The 21,016-nt window shown below is 39.1% G+C and overlaps 1 protein-coding gene across 2 annotated transcripts in view; it reads right to left on the bottom strand.

The window, feature by feature from the left end:
* The window catches only part of LOC130919331 (collagen alpha-1(XXIV) chain-like), a 128,068-nt gene that overhangs the window by 51,230 nt on the left and 55,822 nt on the right, over nucleotides 1–21,016 (bottom strand). For both annotated transcript variants that reach the window (XM_057841931.1, XM_057841930.1), the window contains exons 16-25: nucleotides 19,163–19,207; nucleotides 17,119–17,172; nucleotides 16,900–16,953; nucleotides 14,372–14,425; nucleotides 9,163–9,216; nucleotides 9,033–9,086; nucleotides 6,519–6,563; nucleotides 6,261–6,314; nucleotides 5,352–5,396; nucleotides 1,594–1,647 (exon numbers count right to left, since the gene is read on the bottom strand). In XM_057841931.1, the coding sequence (XP_057697914.1) occupies nucleotides 1,594–1,647; nucleotides 5,352–5,396; nucleotides 6,261–6,314; nucleotides 6,519–6,563; nucleotides 9,033–9,086; nucleotides 9,163–9,216; nucleotides 14,372–14,425; nucleotides 16,900–16,953; nucleotides 17,119–17,172; nucleotides 19,163–19,207 (513 nt within the window). The remainder of the gene's footprint in view (nucleotides 1–1,593; nucleotides 1,648–5,351; nucleotides 5,397–6,260; nucleotides 6,315–6,518; nucleotides 6,564–9,032; nucleotides 9,087–9,162; nucleotides 9,217–14,371; nucleotides 14,426–16,899; nucleotides 16,954–17,118; nucleotides 17,173–19,162; nucleotides 19,208–21,016) is intronic.

The raw sequence follows: 21,016 nt of genomic DNA on the forward strand, positions 1-21,016 counted from the left end.
ATGGTCGTTAAACTATGACCTGACTAAATCAAAAAAGAGCCTACATCGTTTTACAACAATGAGCTATGAAACTGAAGTTCAGAAGGTAGGAAAGACAGCTGGTTCATTCAGACAGGAGCAAGCAGGTACTTTCAAACAGTTAGTGACACCCTGATCAGTGAGGTGGAAACTACAATTAACTTCATTAAAAAGTACAGAGGAACAGCTATACCTTATGAATTCATGAAGTTTAATGACATGTGATGTCTTAGGATTGTAATATTCTAAAACCAACAGAAGGTTTTAGCATCGAAAATAAATGTTGCATCAGGTGAAAGGAATTTTCATGCTGTCAAGGTGTAATTGGTGCTGACTCACTTAACGATGGGGAAGTTTTAAGTTTAAGAGGAATCAACTGACAATCAAGCAGCTGCAGAACATGTTGTGACACACAATGTGCTTCTGTATTGAAAGGAATGGAGGGAGTAAATACAGCGGGGATGGAAAAGTCCATTAAAGATCTTTTTTTTTTAAACTCAATAACGCTAGATATATGCCTTGTGTTTTATTATCAGGTCCGAAGTAATGTGGGGGAGGAAACTAACAAAATTTTTGAATATATGGCACACCTGACTAGAAGTAATGGAGGAAATATTGTTGAACCCAAAATATTACATGGCTTACAAGCAGAGGGGGTAGTCACGCGTTACATGTACTCCGTTACATTTACTTGAGTAACTTTTTGAGAAAAATGTACTTCTCAGAGTAGTTATACTAAGAGTATATATACTATACTACTTTGCGCTACACAAGAGTCGTTACATTTTTCCTCTTTATTCTACGTATTAGATTTATTTTTTTCCCCCAGAAATGCCAAGAGTGGCTCTACCAATTATACCAATGAGACGTCTCGACAATAATCATATGGCTCCATTACACCAATCTGACGCAAGCTTGCCGTTCTGTGATCACGCCTGCCTGTTCAATCACATGGTGTCTTTAAAGTACCGTAAAGAATGAAGTATTTGACATAGAGCCACACATATTACAGTGGGTAGTCAATGTGTGAGGAATAGGCAGGACAATCTGAAATACTCCAATTTAATTGGCTAAAATAGTACTGGCATTTAAAGATGACTGACAACGTTTATATTACCTCCTTTGGGGAAATATTGGCTTTTATTGACATTTTTATCCACTATTACACATTGTGAATATTAAAAAAAAGTCTTTTCACTTTATTAAATTGAATTCTTTCTGCTGGGATGCACATGATCAAGGTCCTGTCTATCCCTTTAATTATTTCTCTTTTGTTCTCCTTTTAGATATAGCTACTGTATACTGTCGTGTTACACCATCGCAATCTTAAAACCTCACTGCGGGGAAGGAGGAGTGGTGTGGCTGGTTAACAGTAATTCTGTCACACCCGTGACAATCTTGTTTTTTTATGCAGATGTGAGTGTGTTGACGGTTTATCTAAGGCATGTGTTCATGGGCCTCTGGGGCCGACATTTATGGCTGCTTAACATGGTCCTTATTACAGGGTTCTGCCACTGACAAGCAACCCACTGATGCTGATTGACAGCATAATGATAGCAAAATACACCCCCTTACCTTTTCACCAGGACCTCCAATCACGCCAGCTATACCTATGAGGCCTACTGGACCCTGAAGAGAGAGAAAACATGCCAAAAGCACTGAGGAAAAGTAGGCTATGCCAATTTGAGAGTCTGATCTTCCCTCATCTTAGGTTTATTTCCCAACCTGTTAAGACACTTGGAATGCAAGAGGTCAGAGATTGCAAGGCAATGCTTTGGTAAGCAATAAGGTGGGGCGGCTTGCGAAAGGATAAAGTTGTGAGATGACCCATAAAGTGTGAAGTAATCAACTCAAATTAATTCTAAGATCTGACAGAGGTTATGTTCACTCAATTGATGAATCAATTATTTGAACATAAGAACAAAACCAAGCAAAGAAAATTCACGAGGAGCAAAATAATGACTGAGCATTCACAGGACTGTTTTTGTACAGATAAGGACAATTTGGATGTGAATTGAAGTATATTGTACAAAAATGAGGTAATAAAACAGGAAGCCTATACTGAGGGGCTTTAAATACTGTATTTGTTCGCAAAACAGTTTTAATCAACATTTGTAGATGCATCATCTTGTCTCAAAGTAAAAACCAAAAATTGTCCATTTAGTATTATGTGTGAATATACTATATATATGTAGATGAAAGGGGAAACTGTTTTAAAAGGACTGGGTACAACAGTAATTCTAATACTATATACCCACTGATTTATTAAAAAAAATGTTTGATACATCTTACAATCTAAATAGTATTTGTTCATGTCCCCCTCAGAAACATGAATCTAAATCAGATATTTGGGATTTACAGATATTATCGAGTGTAGACTAATTGCTTTTTCCATCCTTTAATCCATTTTCCACATCTTATCTGGAACGGGGGTATAGTGGCTAGGCAAATACGGACATGGGATTTCTCCCAATGTACTCCAGTTACCTGAACATCATGTTTCACATGATAATAACTTACAATTGTCAATCAAGACTGCCTCAAGGAGAAAGTGAGCTCACTGTGAAGGCTCAGTGTGCTACTATGGCACAGTGAGGGCACAGACCCAAGCACGTAAGACTATCAACACATTTGATTTCATAAAAACTCATATTACTGCCCTGCTCTAGACCACCACAGGCTCACTACCGGCCAACCGCACAGACCAATGTGGTCATAATATGGTTTTCTCTACTACTGTGAGCTAAATCTTATTTGAATCCAATCCACGCTTGTGTTTTCAGATCCCTCACCCTAATATGCATGTGAACAATGTCGTGAATAACTTTTGGTTCAACAAATAAAAAGTATACAATGGTCACTGAAATAACTTATAAATGGCAAATTGGCGGAAGGAATTCTATTATCATGTTTACCATTACAGTGTTTTTCTTACAGTGTATTTAGAGCTTGAATACTAAAGAAGAGAAACTAAAATAAGATTCTACTCTAAGACAATTATAGGTAAAGTATGTTGTTTTGTTTTCAGTGGCAGAGTGAATGTGAGCTAAAACATGAACCAGATTGTGGCTTAAACCAAGCCGTTTGCAAACCATACAAATTGAATGAGAAGCATTCAAAGACAGGAAGCAGCCCCTCAAGTTAGAGGTACAAAATAAATTAACGGCTTAGCATCATTCTGCCTTTTCCCGAGCTCAGCAAAAACGACATAGCAATAAAGTGTTATGTATCACTCTCTAAATGGGATTTTGTCATTGAATGCAAGTAACAAAAACAGCCAACGATTAAGGAGTACAGAAAGAAGGCGTTACGGCTTTCTCAAATTCAACCACAAATCCCTTAACTACGACAAGAACAGGGACAATGTGGAACTGTGTATCATTTACCAATAGGACATTTTATCCCTCAAAATTCCCTGTATGTCAGAAACTATCATGTGAATTTGAGGGCAGGCTGGTAGTTCACTCACTTAGTAACTGTTAACCTTTGCAACCTGTTTCTCATGCTTATGCTGTAAGTTATATAAGTGCAAAGTGAGTTGCTGACAGGAAAATGAATGCAGATAGGTTTACATTAACTAGAGTTCAGTGTACACCTTTTTAAAAAGTAGATTTTTTTGCTTTTCAGGCATTGGAGTGGAGAGTATAATGGAATACAGCAGCTAACTCAAATATCCAGTTAAAGTTTCTATTAAAACATTTTATGGGACACTTAGTCAAGAGAATATGCCTCTTCTTAACCTATAATAGTCAATAATGGTCTTTCTCATGTCTTATGCATCAACTTTATTTATAAACTGATGTAATAGCATCATTTGAGGAGCCATGTGTTTAGAGCTTCAAAGTTTTTTCTGTAACCACTTAATCCTTCTCATATGTGCACTCCAGTAACTAAATCCAACTTGGTGGGCTTGGTTGCCTACAATGTGCAGAATACAAATATTAACATTAGGGGGCCCCCAAAGGACAAAATGTGCTGAACAGTTAGGCAACGTTTTCTTTATATTGGTGAAAACATTTAGTAAAAGTACTTCTGACAGCTGTCTTTGTAACAAGGCAAGGTTGAGCAAATCAAGTGTCAGAGAAACCCTTAGTGTAGTAGTGTTTAATGCTGGAATGGGGTCCTGCCAAATTCCTGAAGGAAACATGGATAATCAGATCACTCAGCTAGGTCAAATACAAAATTAGGTTGACACAGTCTCAGCACTTAGGCTCCGCCAGCACCATATTTAGGTGCATTGGCCCATTGTCTCCTTATCATTGTTTCACAGTCCATTGGCATTGTATAATGGTGAAAAATTGTACCACTTGGTAAGCGCATGGTTTAATCAACATTACTGAGTGGGAACCATGGTGTCTCAAGAGTTTGAATTTCAATATTAACTGAATGGCTGAGATTTAAACCCAGGTCTCCTGATGCAAAGGCAGCAGTGTTAAACACTGAAGCACTTGCGATATAAAGTACTGTACCGATACTTTTCACTAGACCGGGATGGCATATTTAACATATTCTGGATATGAAGAGTATAGAAGAAGTAAAAGGGTAATTAAACTGATCAACTTAATATCCACTCCCAGTGATTCAGGTATGGTGGCTCATGCTTTCACTTTTCTAATGGTAACGTATCATTAAAAAATGGTGTGGTTTTTGAATTTGAAGATGAGTTTCTCCTCATCCATGCCGATGGGGGTAAAAAATAACTGCCAAAAGACATTGGACTATTAAATTGAACCATGGCCTCTTTCCCATTATCTCGTGAAGATAACATATTGACTTTATATTAGTTTGAAAATTAACAGAATATGTTACTCTGTGGTGACATACAACTTAATATCCCACTTGTACTGCACTGAATTGATGGATTGTACGCAACCAACCCGTAAAAAATACATCTTTTTGTTTGTGTTGTATTAGTAGTAGTTATCTAATCCGACTGCCAGAACGGATCCACGGTGAAGCCATATGGCGAATGCATTGTGTGGGATCACGCATATTGACTATTGCTTGTGTATTTGATCCGACTGTTAATTATGTGTGGGTACATTATTGCCTGATTATTCATTCAGTTCTCTTCTGTACTGCTTATCCTCACGAGGGCCGCAGGGGTGTTGGAGCCTATCCCAACTAAATATGGGCAGGAGACAGGGTACACTGGTTCCCAGATTAGTTGATGGAATAATCGATAGGATAATCACTCCTAAACATCATCAGTAATGACATCTCTAATTGTGGGCCAGTTTTCAGCATATTTATGCATGACGAAGTTAATGTTAACTCTCAACAGGATGAGGGTTAAGTTTGTCATGAATGTTCCTAGTGTGAAAGAAACTCACTTGTGCTCCGATTTTTCCAAGATTTCCAATGTCTCCCTTTTCTCCCTGGAAGAAGGAAACATTCAACAGAATACTAATCAGCTTCCTGTAATTAGATTGTTTCTTTTAAGTGCAACCATCATGCCTTGGAATTGTTAAAGCCTTGAGCTAAAATAAAGACTTGAATGATTCCAAATCTGAAAAAAGTGTGCACACATGCACATACACTGATCGCAAAAAAAGGGATTAATTTGTTGTTTGCGTTTCAACTGTGTGTATGGACCTATTTATACGTAAAAATCATTTTTAAAAAACATAATTAAAATAAGCAGTAAGAATTCAATACGGACATGGTAAATGAGGAGTCTTTTTATCATTTCTTTTTTTCCATTCATTCATTCATCTGCCAAGCCGCTTATCCACACAAGAGTCATGGGGTTGCTGGAGCCTATCCCAGCAAACAATTGGCAGCAGGCAGGGTACACCCTGAATCGATTGCCAGCCGGTTGCAAGACACAAGGAGACGAACAACCATAGCAACATAGGTTGGATAAAGAAAAGTACAGGAGACGAAAAAAGTACATTTTCTTTTCATGTCACAATATGGTTTTGTATAGGTCGAGTCCTTTCACTTGAACTGAGGCAGAGCTTGTCATGATATTCTCCCACCCCTTCTGCTGTAACTAGTCCATTCAATGAATTTAGTTATTGACTTTACAATAAAGACAGCATGTTCATTCTACAGTAAACATTTTTTACCACGCTCTCAAATACCTTGCTTCTTCATCTGGGTTCACTAGGTCCTCACTAGTTTACCAGTAAACTCTTTATTTTATGAATCACATTGACCCATATTTAAAGAGTCAGCTTTGATCTATTAAAAAATACAAAGTATTGGAATATATAAACACAAGTTTAAAGTAGACTTACTGGGAGACCATCTGGACCAGGTTCACCTATGTAGCCTTTCCTTCCAGGTCGGCCCTAAAACATAAAAACAAAACATAAAGAACGTTCATTCAGTACACATAATCCCACATGTCAAAATCAAAACATGTTTCAGATCATGACTGATTTATCACTGATCATTCCATTTGGTTGCATACATATATAAATAACAGAGACACACACACACTAATGCGCACACACACAGTTTTTCTATTATTAGAACCAACTGAAAGTTCTTACATTTGCACCGGGATTACCAGATGGGCCAAGTGGTCCTTCTTCACCCTGCAAAAACATAGTAGAATCCATCAGCTGATATACAGTATCTGCAAAAACATTTACACATTCCATTCTTCTCACCCTGAATCTTTAAAGCAAATTTAGCTGGTAGAATAATAGGTATCTCATGCCAGTGAATATACTAGTAGAAGAAGAATACACCCCTGAAGTCACACATTTTTACCCCCTTCCCCTCCCCCACCAAATAAACTATCACTTGTCATTTTATCTGGGATAAATATGTTTGTTTGCCCAGACACAGAGTGAAACCTGGCTCTGTATTACTATATAATTACATGCCTTAACATACTGTGTACAATCAACAACTAAAAAATATGTTTTTACAACTACAAAACCAGATGACGTGCTTTTTTCTCAATGCTTTAAGTAAAACTTTTGCCTCCTTTGGAACTAGCAGCATTCAGTCTTTAAAGTTGCCAAAACACATTTTTCCCCAGACAAGTTCCAAATGAACTACGACCGCCTGGCCCCCTCTACTGGCTAACTCGGAACCTACAGACAACCATAAATCCGTAATTGATTAATGTAATTAACTAGCCCTGAGACAAAAAAAATAATATATACATATACACTCACCGGCCACTTTATTAGGTACACCTGTCCAACTACTCGTTAACACTTAATTTCTAATCAGCCAATCACATGGCGGCAACTCAGTGCATTTAGGCATGTAGACATGGTTTAAGACAATCTCCTGCAGTTCAAAACGAGCATCAGTATGGGGAAGAAAGGTGATTTGAGTGACTTTGAACGTGGCATGGTTGTTGGTGCCAGAAGGGCTGGTCTGAGTATTTCAGAAACTGGGATTTTCACGCACAACCATCTCTAGGGTTTACAGAGAATGGTCCGAAAAAGAAAAAATATCTAGTGAGCGGCAGTTCTGTGGGCGGAAATGCCTTTTTGATGCCAGAGGTCAGAGGACAATGGCCAGACTGGTTCAAGCTGATAAAAAGGCAACAGTGACTCAAATAACCACCCGTTACAACCAAGGTAGGCAGAAGAGCATCTCTGAACGCACAGTACGTCAAACTTTGAGGCGGATGGGCTACAGCAGCAGAAGACCACGCCGGGTGACCCTCCTTTCAGCTAAGAACAGGAAACTGAGGCTACAATTTGAACAAGCTCATCGAAATTGGACAATAGAAGATTGGAAAAACGTTGCCTGGTCTGATGAGTCTCGATTTCTGCTGCAACATTCGGATGGTAGGGTAAGAATTTGGCGTCAACAACATGAAAGCATGGATCCATCCTGCCTTGTATCAACGGTTCAGCCTGGTGGTGGTGGTGTAATGGTGTGGGGAATATTTTCTTGGCACTCTTTGGGCCCCTTGGTACCAATTGAGCATTGTTGGAACGCCACAGCCTACCTGAGTATTGTTGCTGACCATGTCCATCCCTTTATGACCACAATGTACCCAACTTCTGATGGCTACTTTCAGCAGGATAATGCGCCATGTCATAAAGCTAGAATCATCTCAGACTGGTTTCTTGAACATGACAATGAGTTCACTGTACGCAAATGGCCTCCACAGTCACCAGATCTCAATCCAATAGAGCATCTTTGGGATGTGGTGGAACGGGAGATTCGCATCATGGATGTGCAGCCGACAAATCTGCACCAACTGTGTGATGCCATCATGTCAATATGGACCAAACTCTCTGAGGAATGCTTCCAGCACCTTGTTGAATCTATGCCACGAAGAATTGAGGCAGTTCTGAAGGCAAAAGGGGGTCCAACCCGTTACTAGCATGGTGTACCGGTGAGTGGCCGGTGAGTGTATATAAATAGAAATAGGGCTCTGAGGATTCATGCATATACTAGTACATCCCTAGACTATACGTACCAAATTTCATTGTGATACGTCCTGGAATATTGGAGAAGTAGTAATTTTTATTACACAATTAATTAATCATATTAATCAACTATGAAACAGAGAAAAACATAAATCTAACAAATTTGAACAAATGAATTATACCTACTAAATTTAATTCTGATCCATCCACAAATAACGGAGAAGTCGCCATGTAATTATTCGGCCCTGAGACTTTTTTTTTTTTAATTCACCTTCTTATTACACCTGTCTAGAATAGACATCAGAATGTCATTCTAATCTTTCCACCAATAACGGACGAATAACAACTCAGTTAGTGTCTTCCCCCAAGATGAAGAAGAATTAAGAGAAGAAAAACAAAGTGAGAAATTGAGACCTCTTTTCGGACGCTCAAAAATAAATAGGTAAATAAATAAATACATTTTAAAAACCATTGTTTTTATAAGCACCCAGTGTCAGTCATTACTACACCCGGTGGGACATGCCCCAAGAGACTTCATTGACAAAAGAGGTCTGTCAGGATATGTGATCTTTCTTCAAACTATAGTTATTTTTTTCTGTCTTCCAATGTATCATTATTGTAAAAATATCAAAAATAATAAGTCTATTTACATTATCTTACCTGCATTCCCATTGGCCCTAGCGGGCCTTCAAGACCTCTAGCGCCTTGCAAACCCTACAATAGAATGCAGTGAATGAACGGAATTGTTTGTGTTAGCCTAAAAAAACCCACAGAGAATATGTTTCCATACCTTAGGTCCAGGTGGCCCATTGGGCCCAGGTACACCAATGTCTCCTGGAAAACCCTAAAAAAAATAGCTGAGCATGAATCCAGGAAACTCATTTCTTTGTAAAGGACTTGTGGGTCATATACAGTGGGGCAAATAAGTATTTAGTCAACCACTAATTGTGCAAGTTCTCCCACTTGAAAATATTAGAGAGGCCTGTAATTGTCAACATGGGTAAACCTCAACCATGAGAGACAGAATGTGGGAAAAAAAAAAAAAAAAAACAGAAAATCACATTGTTTTATTTTTAAAGAATTTATTTGCAAATCATCTGGAAAATAAGTATTTGGTCAATACCAAAAGTTCATCTCAATACTTTGTTTTGTACCTTTTGTTGGCAATAACGGAGGCCAAACGTTTTCTGTAACTCTTCACAAGCTCTTCACACACTGTTGCTGGTATTTTGGCCCATTCATCCATGCAGATCTCCTCTAGAGCAGTGATGTTTTGAGGCTGTCGTTGGGCAACATGGACTTTCAACTCCCTCCACAGATTTTCTATGGGTTTGAGATCTGGAGACTGGCTAGGCCACTCCAGGACTTTGAAGTGCTTCTTACGAAGCCACTCCTTTGTTGCCCCGGCTGTGTGTTTGGGATCATTGTCATGCTGAAAGACCCAGCCACGTCTCATCTTCAATGCCCTTGCTGATGGAAGGAGATTTTCACTCAAAATCTCTCCATACGTGGCCCCATTCATTCTTTCCTTTACACAGATCGGTCGTCCTGGTCCATTTGCAGAAAAACAAACCCAAAGCATGATGTTTCCACCCCCATGCTTCACAGCGGGTATGGTGTTCTTCGGATGCAATTCAGTATTCTTTCTCCTCCAAACACGAGAACCTGTGTTTCTACCAAAAAGTTCTATTTTGGTTTCATCTGACCATAACACATTCTCCCAGTCCTCTTCCGGATCATCCAAATGCTCTCTAGCGAACCGAAGATGGGCCTGGACGTTTACTTTCTTCAGCAGGGGGACACATCTGGCAGTGCAGGATTTGAGTCCCTGGCGGCGCACTGTGTTACTGATAGTAGCCTTTGTTACTGTGGTCCCAGCTCTCTGTAGGTCATTCACTAGGTCCCCTTGTGTGGTTCTGGGATTTTTGCTCACCGTTCTTGTTATCATTTTGACGCCACGGGTTGAGATCTTGCATGGAGCCCCAGATCGAGGGAGATTTTCAGTGGTCTAGTTTGTCTTCCATTTTCTATTATTGCTCCCAAGGTTGATTTCTTTACACCAAGCGTTTTACCTATTGCAGATTCAGTCTTCCCAGCCTGGTGCAGGTCCACAATTTTGTCTCTGGTGTCCTTCGACAGCTCTTTGGTCTTGGCCATAGTGGAGTTTGGAGTGTGACTGACTGAGTTTGTGGACAGGTGTATTTTACATCGATAATGAGTTAAAACAGGTGCCATTAATACAGGTAACGAGTGAAGCCTCGTTAGACCTCGTTAGAAGAAGTTAGACCTCTTTGACAGCCAGAAATCTTGCTTGTTTGTAGGTGACCAAATACTTATTTTCCACTCCAATTTGGAAATAAATTCTTTAAAAATCATACAACGTGATTTTCAGTTTTTTTTTCCCCCACATTCTGTCTCTCATGGTTGAGGTTTACCCATGTTGACAATTACAGGCCTCTCTAATCTTTTCAAGTAGAAGAACTTGCACAATTGGTGGTTGACTAAATACTTATTTGCCCCACTGTAGGTGAAAATAGCTCACAGGATTTATATATAATTATTGTTGTGTTAATGAAATCCTGAGTCCTTCTGTAAAATAGGCTTTGAGCAAACTTATGAACAGGCAGTGATTGGCGTCTACTTGGCTGACAGAAAATGAATACTTAGGGCCCAAATACACCAGATGCATGATCGTTGCGGTTCCGGTCCGTTTCAGTGTTGACTGCGTGCCACGCAGTACGTCAAAAACAGGCAAATCATAGCTGCTGCGCACGGCTGTGGTCCGCCAACTCCGTTCCCTCGTGAGCGCTCGCATGATCGCGAGCTATAATGTGCCATTTAAAACAACGAAAAACACACGGAGTCTATACTCATCAGAGAAGCAGAGAGAGAGCACATTTATTCTTTGCATATTGATATTTATGCTATGTCTGTCTCCTAATTCCAGATTGACTGCATCATGTTGAGATCAGGGCTCCGTGTGTGGGGGGTAGGGGGGCGGGGTCCTATTATGCCTTTGGTGTCGGTGGGCTTATATCTTTGTCCACCTCATCTCATAGAGCTGTTATAAACAACTTTTAAAAAATCTGTAATATTTATAAAATGGATAGCGAATTATATACTACACGAAGTAAAAAACAGCGTACTTGGAATTGGTGTCTCAACACTGCAGATTCCTGTGCCCAGCGCAAACTGTTGTTTTTTCTATGAAGAGTCAAGTGAAATGTAGGAAAGAAAGAGAAATGTCTTGAATAGACCACCAGGTCGAAACTTGTGGGTGTCTCTTTATTCTCTTTCGTACTTTTCTCCCTCAACTCTGTTTACAAACCGACATTGTGTGTGCGCCGGGCACGCTACTTTTTTTTTCGCTCAAAGTTGTCAGCACGTCGTGTGTTTAATATCATTGCCAGAAAAACACACGTAATAGGACACCTTGCAGCTTCGCTTTTAATGCTGTCCTTATAATAACGATCTGCTGCATCGTATATCACTTTGTGACTTTCCAGTTTCCCCCTCCATGATGAAACGTTCTTCGTCCATGTTCACTGGTGTTAAAACCGTGAATAAGCAACTGGGCTGTTATGTCCAGGCCCAGCTCCGCTATTTTGTCGGATGCATGTCCGGCAAAAATAAAAAAATAGCCGATACCATCCGGCAGGCTGCGGCACGCCGGAGATGGTCCGCAGTCCATCCGGAGCACTGACGCGGCCGGTATACGTTGAACAATAGGATATAATGGGAACGGATTGGCTCCAGCGCTATTTTTTACCGGAGTCGGACCGGAACCGCAACGATCATGCATCTGGTGTATTTGGGCCCTTACTGGCACAATTGCTGTCACACAATAACTCGTTGCAAGAAATAAGTAATTTAGTTAAAGCGCTTGTGTGGTGGTCAGGTCAGATGGCCCTATTGAACCCCTGAAACTTTCATGCTTACATGATTTATGCATAAGTATTAGCTACTTTAACAAACAGTAATGTTGTTAAACCAGGGGTGCCCAAAGTGGTCCACAAGGGCAGCTGTGGGTCCTTGTTTTTCTTCCTACTGATAGAGCACAGACCGTTTAACCAATGAGGTTTCTGATAAAACAAGCAGCACCTGACTACAATCAACTGATTACCCTTGTAAGACACCAGATTGGTACAAAGGTGTCATCCTGTTTTATTGGAAAAAAATCCAGCACTCACTACGGCCCGATGTGGAATAGTTTGGCGACCCCTGTTTTAGAATACAGAGATCGACCGATATGGGTTTTTCAGGACCGATAGCCTTCCGATTATTTGTAGTTAAAGGGGGCGGAAAACCGATTCTAGAGCCGATATTCATTTGCAGTAAAAGTGTAAATATTGGCGCAAAAACCTATATAATATATAATATAAATAATGCAAACACTGAACTTCATTGAAATGCCTTAGGCATGTTTATTGAATCACACAAAAATCTAGAAATGCCTGAATTTCCTAGACTAAGAAGCATTCCTTATAAAGTTGAATGAAAGGTTAAAGGTTAAATAAATAAATCTGAAAATTTTGCACAGAAAATATATAACCATGAATATAAAAACAGGTCTAGACTAATGGACAAACTAATTTTAGAAATAGCAAATATATAACCCAGTGTTAAATTGATTTTTTTCATATCAGCCAGTCGGATTAAAAAAAAAAAAAAAAGGCCCATACCGAAATACGTCAAATTTCAAAATATCGGCGCCAATTATCGGCCCGGCCAATAATCAGTCAATCACTGTTTTTGACTGAATTCAGGTTCTGGGTTCAAATCAGCTGTCCCTTTTTGTGACTTTACGTTATCTGCTTGTGCTTGCATGGGTTTTTTTACAAACATCTCTTCAAAAGTTTAAAATATTCTGCTCTGAGACTTTAAGGAGGGATTTCCATTACAGTGTCCCCCCCTTATTGTAAGCTACGTATCCTCCATTGTTGCCGACTAGTAGTAAAAGACTACAGAGGTTTCACCTACATGGAATTTAAATGTGATGCAATGAATTACGTACTCGCAATGGTGGCGCAAAACGCACTCATGCAGGGCAACGAAGCACTCTTGTTACCACCGACGGTACAATTTTCCATTGGACTGATTCATTATCGTGGTCTAAATGTGTTTTTCATACATTTAGTGGAATTAAGACTCTACTACTGCTTTTGAAAAGGTTACTGATAGACCAAGCGTCTTCCGACTTGCTTACAAATGGGGTATGATCGCCGCCATAAGACGAGCCAGTATATCAAAGTATTTTACAGACTTGCTGTTAGGTTGCAAAATTATTGTTATTGTTGTTATTTGTTATTAAAATGTCTTGGGGTGTCAAATGTATTTGAATTTGAGGCATCTCTTGAATTTATTACACTAAATTTTATCAATTTCTTCTTCACTTTCTTGATAAGGTTCTCTGGAAAGCCGTTTGAACATGTTAACAGGTCCCGTTTCCCCAAGTGGAGGAGTTTACGTATCTTGGGGTCTTGTTCACAAGTGAGGGAAGAATGGAGCGGGAGGCTGTATCGGTCCAGGGTGGTAATGAAGGAGCCAAGCTAAAAGTCGAAGCTCTGTATGTACAAGTCAAGCTAAGATTTTATCCTCACCTATAGACACGAGCTCTGGGTCGTGACCGAAAGAACAAGCAGCCGAAATGAATACACCCTAAATGGTGTCCCCTTGGTAAAGGTAGTCATAATGAAGCTTGCAACACTACGTATAGCGGGTACCATACACTGTATATATATTGTGTCATGTTTTTTTATTTTTTTCCACTATTTCCTGTTATTTCTTTCTCTCTGTGCAAGTAAACTCTCTTCTGTGAAGCTGCATTTTTTGAATAAACAACACAACAAACAACCATACACATTAAACCAAACTCTTCTGTGGCCAATTAAAACTGTTTCCACAAAACAATCAACTGTCCAAGCAGATGAGCAAGACAAGTTCAAAACAAAATAAATAATTATCAGTAATAAAGAATTAAATAAAAAATATAAGCGCACCTCTGGTCCCGGTGGTCCTTGTAAGCCTTGAAGCCCAACTTCTCCAATTCTGCCCTGTTGAAAGAGTTTATGGAAACTTTACATTGAAATTTCCTATGGAATGTATGTATGTATGTACAGTGCCTTGCAAAAGTATTCGGCCCCCTTGAACCTTGCAACCTTTCGCCACATTTCAGGCTTCAAACAAAGAGATATAAAATTTTAATTTTTTGTCAAGAATCAACAACAAGTGGGACATAATCGTGAAGTGGAACAAAATTTATTGGATAATTTAAACTTTTTTAACAAATAAAAAACTGAAAAGTGGGGCGTGCAATATTATTCAGCCCCCTTGCGTTAATACTTTGTAGCGCCACCTTTTGCTCCAATTACAGCTGCAAGTCGCTTGGGGTATGTTTCTATCAGTTTTGCACATCGAGAGACTGACATTCTTGCCCATTCTTCCTTGCAAAACAGCTCGAGCTCAGTGAGGTTGGATGGAGAGTGTTTGTGAACAGCAGTCTTCAGCTCTTTCCACAGATTCTCGATTGGATTCAGGTCTGGACTTTGACTTGGCCATTCTAACACCTGGATACGTTTATTTTTGAACCATTCCATTGTAGATTTGGCTTTATGTTTTGGATCATTGTCCTGTTGGAAGATAAATCTCCGTCCCAGTCTCAGGTCTTGTGCAGATACCAACAGGTTTTCTTCCAGAATGTTCCTGTATTTGGCTGCATCCATCTTCCCGTCAATTTTAACCATCTTCCCTGTCCCTGCTGAAGAAAAGCAGGCCCAAACCATGATGCTGCCACCACCATGTTTGACAGTGGGGATGGTGTGTTCAGGGTGATGAGCTGTGTTGCTTTTACGCCAAACACATCGTTTTGCATTGTGGCCAAAAAGTTCAATTTTGGTTTCATCTGACCAGAGCACCTTCTTCCACATGTTTGGTGAGTCTCTCAGGTGGCTTGTGGCAAACTTTAAACGAGACTTTTTATGGATATCTTTGAGAAATGGCTTTCTTCTTGCCACTCTTCCATAAAGGCCAGATTTGTGCAGTGTAAAACTGATTGTTGTCCTATGGACAGACTCTCCCACCTCAGCTGTAGATCTCTGCAGTTCATCCAGAGTGATCATGGGCCTCTTGGCTGCATCTCTGATCAGTTTTCTCCTTGTTTGAGAAGAAAGTTTGGGAGGACGGCCGGGTCTTGGTAGATTTGCAGTGGTCTGATGCTCCTTCCATTTCAATATGATGGCTTGCACAGTGCTCCTTGAGATGTTTAAAGCTTGGGACATCTTTTTGTATCCAAATCCGGCTTTAAACTTCTCCACAACAGTATCTCGGACCTGCCTGGTGTGTTCCTTGGTTTTCATAATGCTCTCTGCACTTTAAACAGAACCCTGAGACTATCACAGAGCAGGTGCATTTATACGGAGACTTGATTACACAGATTTGGATTCTATTTATCATCATCGGTCATTTAGGACAACATTGGATCATTCAGAGATCCTCACTGAACTTCTGGAGTGAGTTGGAAGCCTGAAATGTGGCGAAAGGTTGCAAGATTCAAGGGGGCCGAATACTTTTGCAAGGCACTGTATGTATGTTTATCTGTCAGTATTCACATTCTAAACAGAATCAAATATGTTTTCTTTTTTAAAATAATTTTATTAGAATGTTTTCATATCATCATATGTCGATATACAATCTCATTGAAATATGCACAGCAATAAAAGTTTTACATTACTCAAAATATGTGACATCAGGCTAAACGACTCAACTTCATGTTTGTTGCGTCAAATACCAGCCAATATGTGTTAAGGAGAATGATTCTATTGCTTAAAAGAATAAAAATATGTATTTCACTAGCTTCTCAATGTAAGTACAGTATATACAAGGGCAGAGTACTTGAATATTTGTCTGTTGCTGTCTTACTCTGCTATGAAACACTATGACATGGTAGCTATTTCCCCCCTCTTGTTAAACCAAACCACATGTTTGTTGTGCTGACTACTGAAAGATTTTTGATATCCACTGTTAAAGAAGCTTTGATGTTTTGTGCTCAGTGTTTTTGATACAGAATTTTTCTTGCAAGGGCAAACCAGTCATCAAGATGACTTCAAACTGTCAAACTGGCATTTGTGTATCAAAGTAATCCACCAAGAATGTAATGAGGGGGTCTATGGGTGAGCTCAGTTCTTTTAGTCTGATGTTATCAGATACGGTAGTATTTTTTCCAAATGACTTGCGACTGCATCACATGCATGTTCTTCAAAATTTTGCATCTACTCATTTTTTGACTGATGGTATTTAATGTATTAAAGAAGGAATAATATTTTGTGAACATGAAAACAAACTTCTATTCCATTCCTTTCATGTCTTGTTTCTGTCACTGCTGAGCAAGACTCTTTCAATGAGTTGGAAAAAAGAGCTTTAGTTTACAAGCTAATAAAAAAAACTGTCCAGAGATCATGTGTTTACATAGATTTGTCTATGAAACTCAACGAACCCTGAATAAAACACCCACATACTGATTCAAACATACCGGCGGTCCAGGTTTTCCTCTTGGACCAGGAGGACCAGTTGCACCAGGAGCACCCTGAAAGACACAAACACATACACCCACCCATACACACACGTAGTTACATTACAACAACACAAGTACCTTCAGTTTGACTACCAAAGAATTAAAATTTTTTCTTAAAAGAAAAATGTTAGGTCCTAATTTGTAAATTAATTACTAAATTACAGATAGGGCACGTACCTTATCACCCTGGAAACCCTTTTCTCCTGTTTCACCCTGTAGTCCCACTTCACCCTAAATTTCACAGCATCATACAGAAATATATAACAACACAACCCCAATGCAGAGATCAGTGAAGAAATTTTATAAATCCAGTGCATTTAATGTATTACAAATAACCAGTAGTTCGACTGTCATTAGAGTACTTTTGAGTTATTTCCAATATGGCCGTAATGTTTTTGGTTGTGTGATTGTTTGTTTTACTCAGTATGCTTGGAGGTTAATGGAAATATACCTGTATATCAAAACCACCTTTCACCAAACTTTTCTAAAGGACAGTGACATAAGCCACCTCTTCTGTTTAGAAATGATCTTTTCAGCTTTACATACATGGCCTCTCTGACTCCCTCTTTCATACCCAAAGACTGTAAAGAACTGGAAATAGCGATGATGACGTCACCCAAAGCGTTCGCCTGCTTTAATGGTCTGGCCGCCGCCATGACAGCCACCATGTTTTCATCTCAGCGTTTGTGAAGCCCATTTTTGGGGTATTTGGGCAGAACGCATTCTCAATGGGCCAATGCGTTGACTGAGTAAAGATTCCAACAGATCTCAGAAATGCAAGTGCTGTCCCATCGCTCATTTTTAAAAGGACTTAAGTTGTCATGAAGACAACAATTATGTCACCATTCAGTCCAAATTCAAAGGTTGAACCAGGCTTTAAACAGCTTTATTTTTATGGTGAACTGGCCCAGTGGCAAATGTCTGGTGCTGCAGGTTTTTTCAAATTCTTCCGGGACTTCATCTTGATCCTCCCCGTCACGAATATGCACATTTTTGTCCTCATAAGTTGTGTTTTTCTTTGGGGTTCAAGTTGACAGCTGCGTCTAGAGTCTGTGTTGTGCCTTGCGTCTGATGAGTGATTGCTTAGTTTCCCCAATATACACTCACCGGTCACTTTATTGGGCAGACCTATCCAACTGATCGTTACTGCAAATTTTGTATCAGCATGGCAATAACTTAATACATTTAGGCATGTAGACAGGTTCAAGACGATTTGAAGCTGTTCAAAGCGAGCATCAGAATTGGGAAGAAACTGATTTAAGTGACTTTGAACATGGCATGGTTAATGGTGCCAGATGGGTGGGTCTGAAATTTTAGCTTCATTGAATGCCACAACTAGCCTGAGTATTGTTGCTGACCATTGCTTGCTGATCCCTTTATGACAACAGTGTACTCATTTTCCTTTGGCTTTATCCAGCAGGATAACGCGGCATGTCATAAAGCTAAAATCATCTCAGACTGGTTCCTTCAACATGACGATGAGTTTACTGTCCTCAAATGGCCCCCAGAGTCACCAGATCCTAATTCAATAGAGCATCTTTGGGATGTGCTGGAATAGGAGATTTACATCATGGATGTGGAGTGGACAAATCTGCAGCAACTGCATGGATTGTCATGGCAATATGGACCAAACTCTCTGAGGAATGTTTCCAGTTCCTTTGTTGAATCTATGCCACCAAGGATTAAGGCAGTTTTGAAGGAAAAAGAGGATCCAACACGATACAAGCAATACCTAATAAAAGTTGCCAGTGAGTGTATGTATCTGTGCATTCGTCACTGCACTGGCACAAAACCTGGCTTACACCAGGTTTCTATGTATGTAAACAATCTGTTGTGTGCAGTTTAATGGTACCGTTCATGAACACAGTTCCACTGTATATAGACCCGCGTCAAGTTATTGTAGATTTTTTTTCTTTCTTTTCTTAGTTAAATGAGAAAATCTGATTTATCGGGGGGGTTGTTTTTGTCTCCTCTACAAGGTGGCCTATGCCTCAACTATGCGACGATAGCAAAAAAGCACTGATTGCAAAGTAATTTTTAAATTCGTAACCTGGATTTATTACTTTATCATTAACAAAACACAATACTGCTGAGCTGTCTTCAACCAACTGGTATTACAATGGAGAAGATAGGAGGAGGAAAACTAATACAGTACTACTATCTTGCATCACTGTCTTCACAACATAACACACAGATACAAATATAGAAATATTTAGATCACCTTATCACCTTTCAATCCAGGCAGGCCAGCTCGTCCGGCTGGTCCCTGCCACAGAGGGAGGAAAGGATGAGTATTGTAGCAGCAAATAAGGAAAATTTGTTTTAAATGATGATTAAAAAAAAAAACAGACAAACATGAAATTTAGATTTTGTGTAAATAATATGTATTATTAGTAGTATTTTAATATGTATGTATTTTGTGTAAGGAATATGTAGATCAAAATGTCCCGAAACAAAAAAATTGCAAATATGCTTAGAGATGTCATAGAAACCAGTTTGAGAAGTTATTGACAATTAGAACTTGCATTTCCAAATATTCTGTTGTGAGCAAACTGGAGGCATATGACAAACAAATCAGAATGGGATCATTGCTGGTTGCCGTTCTTGGCGATTGCCAGCCCATCAGAATGGCGCAAAGAAGTTCTGTTCCTTGTTCTGATTGGTTGATCGATCACTGGGGATGGCCCCTTCACACCCGCTCTGCTCTGTGACTTTTGGCACAAACAGCGCAACACAGATGTGCCAAAACTTCTGCACTTGTAATTAGCAGGGGTGAAAAGTAACTAATTACATTTACTGACGTTAGCCTACCAAAGTTGTTTTTTTTGTATAACTTGTAATTTTTTTGAGAATTTTTTAAAAATCAGATTGATTGTCTCTGATTACTGCAGCACTAGACAGCAACACATAGTACAAGCCTTTTTATCTCAAGAAAGGCGGTCTGCAGTGTAAATGTAATTGGACTGTCTATTGGAGTGATATGCTAGACGCGAACTTTGAGAAATGGTATGAAATGATGCCTGAAAGAGAAAAATCGATACAAGCTCTCCTCCGCCCAAAAAGATAACGACAGCTGTGTGGGAATGTTTTGGGTAAAGGAGGCTGTGGCCTGGAGGTTGTCGCCAGCGTTGAGTGGTCGTCAAAGGAAGAAACATTTACAAGACCACCACTCATGACTGTTTGACAAAGTCAAACTTTAACATTCATGAGACCACCACACATCACTGTTTGACAAATTCTTGGTACGCTATAATATTGATATAACACCTTTCTTTAAATAGCAATTGCAACCAGCTTCAAGTAAAGGTGTTGGTGACACAAAGGCAATGGCTGCTTCCATTACTGTTGTGCTCATTTTAATAGTAGTTGCTAACGTGTCCTTTATTTTGTTTGTCTTCCCCATTTTTTTTTCACAGTTGTTCAACGAAGTAAAAGTCTCTACAAAAATGTTGTACCAACTTCTCATACACAAAAAAGTAACTAACGTTTTCTTTGAGTACATTTTAAATGAGCTACTTTGACTTTTACTCTGAGTAGTTTTTCTTTACATAAATACTTAAACTTTTACTTAAGTAAAATTAAAATAATGTGACATTACTTTCACTTTAGTATATATATAAGATTTGTGACTTGCAGAAGCTGACTGCCCGACTCATAATTTTGTTGAAGCTAAATCAAAGTTAAACCCCCCAAAAAATTTGCAAACTTGTGAAGAAAATGTCCACTTAAAAATAATCAATAATTACTTAATAATTCCCGTGTGTGAGTTCAAGAACATCTGAAAATATAAATTGCATTGTAATTTCTCAAACCGCTTTCTACGACATCTCAAAACAAATTTGCAAGTTTGTGTTTTTTTGGGCACATTTAAAAAACACATGTTGGAGACCACTAGTTTATAAACTTGTAAACTTATAAAAGTGTTCACAAAAAATATTTCTATGTTTAAATATAGGTGATAAATATTCAATAATTCATCTTTCGATCTGAATTCATATTAGGAAAAATACCATGAAAAAAAAAACACTAGTGGTTTAGATATGCCAAAATTAAACTTAATACTATTTACCGAAGC

This window comes from Corythoichthys intestinalis, chromosome 7 (genome assembly GCF_030265065.1).
Source record: "Corythoichthys intestinalis isolate RoL2023-P3 chromosome 7, ASM3026506v1, whole genome shotgun sequence".
Lineage (NCBI taxonomy): Eukaryota > Metazoa > Chordata > Actinopteri > Syngnathiformes > Syngnathidae > Corythoichthys > Corythoichthys intestinalis.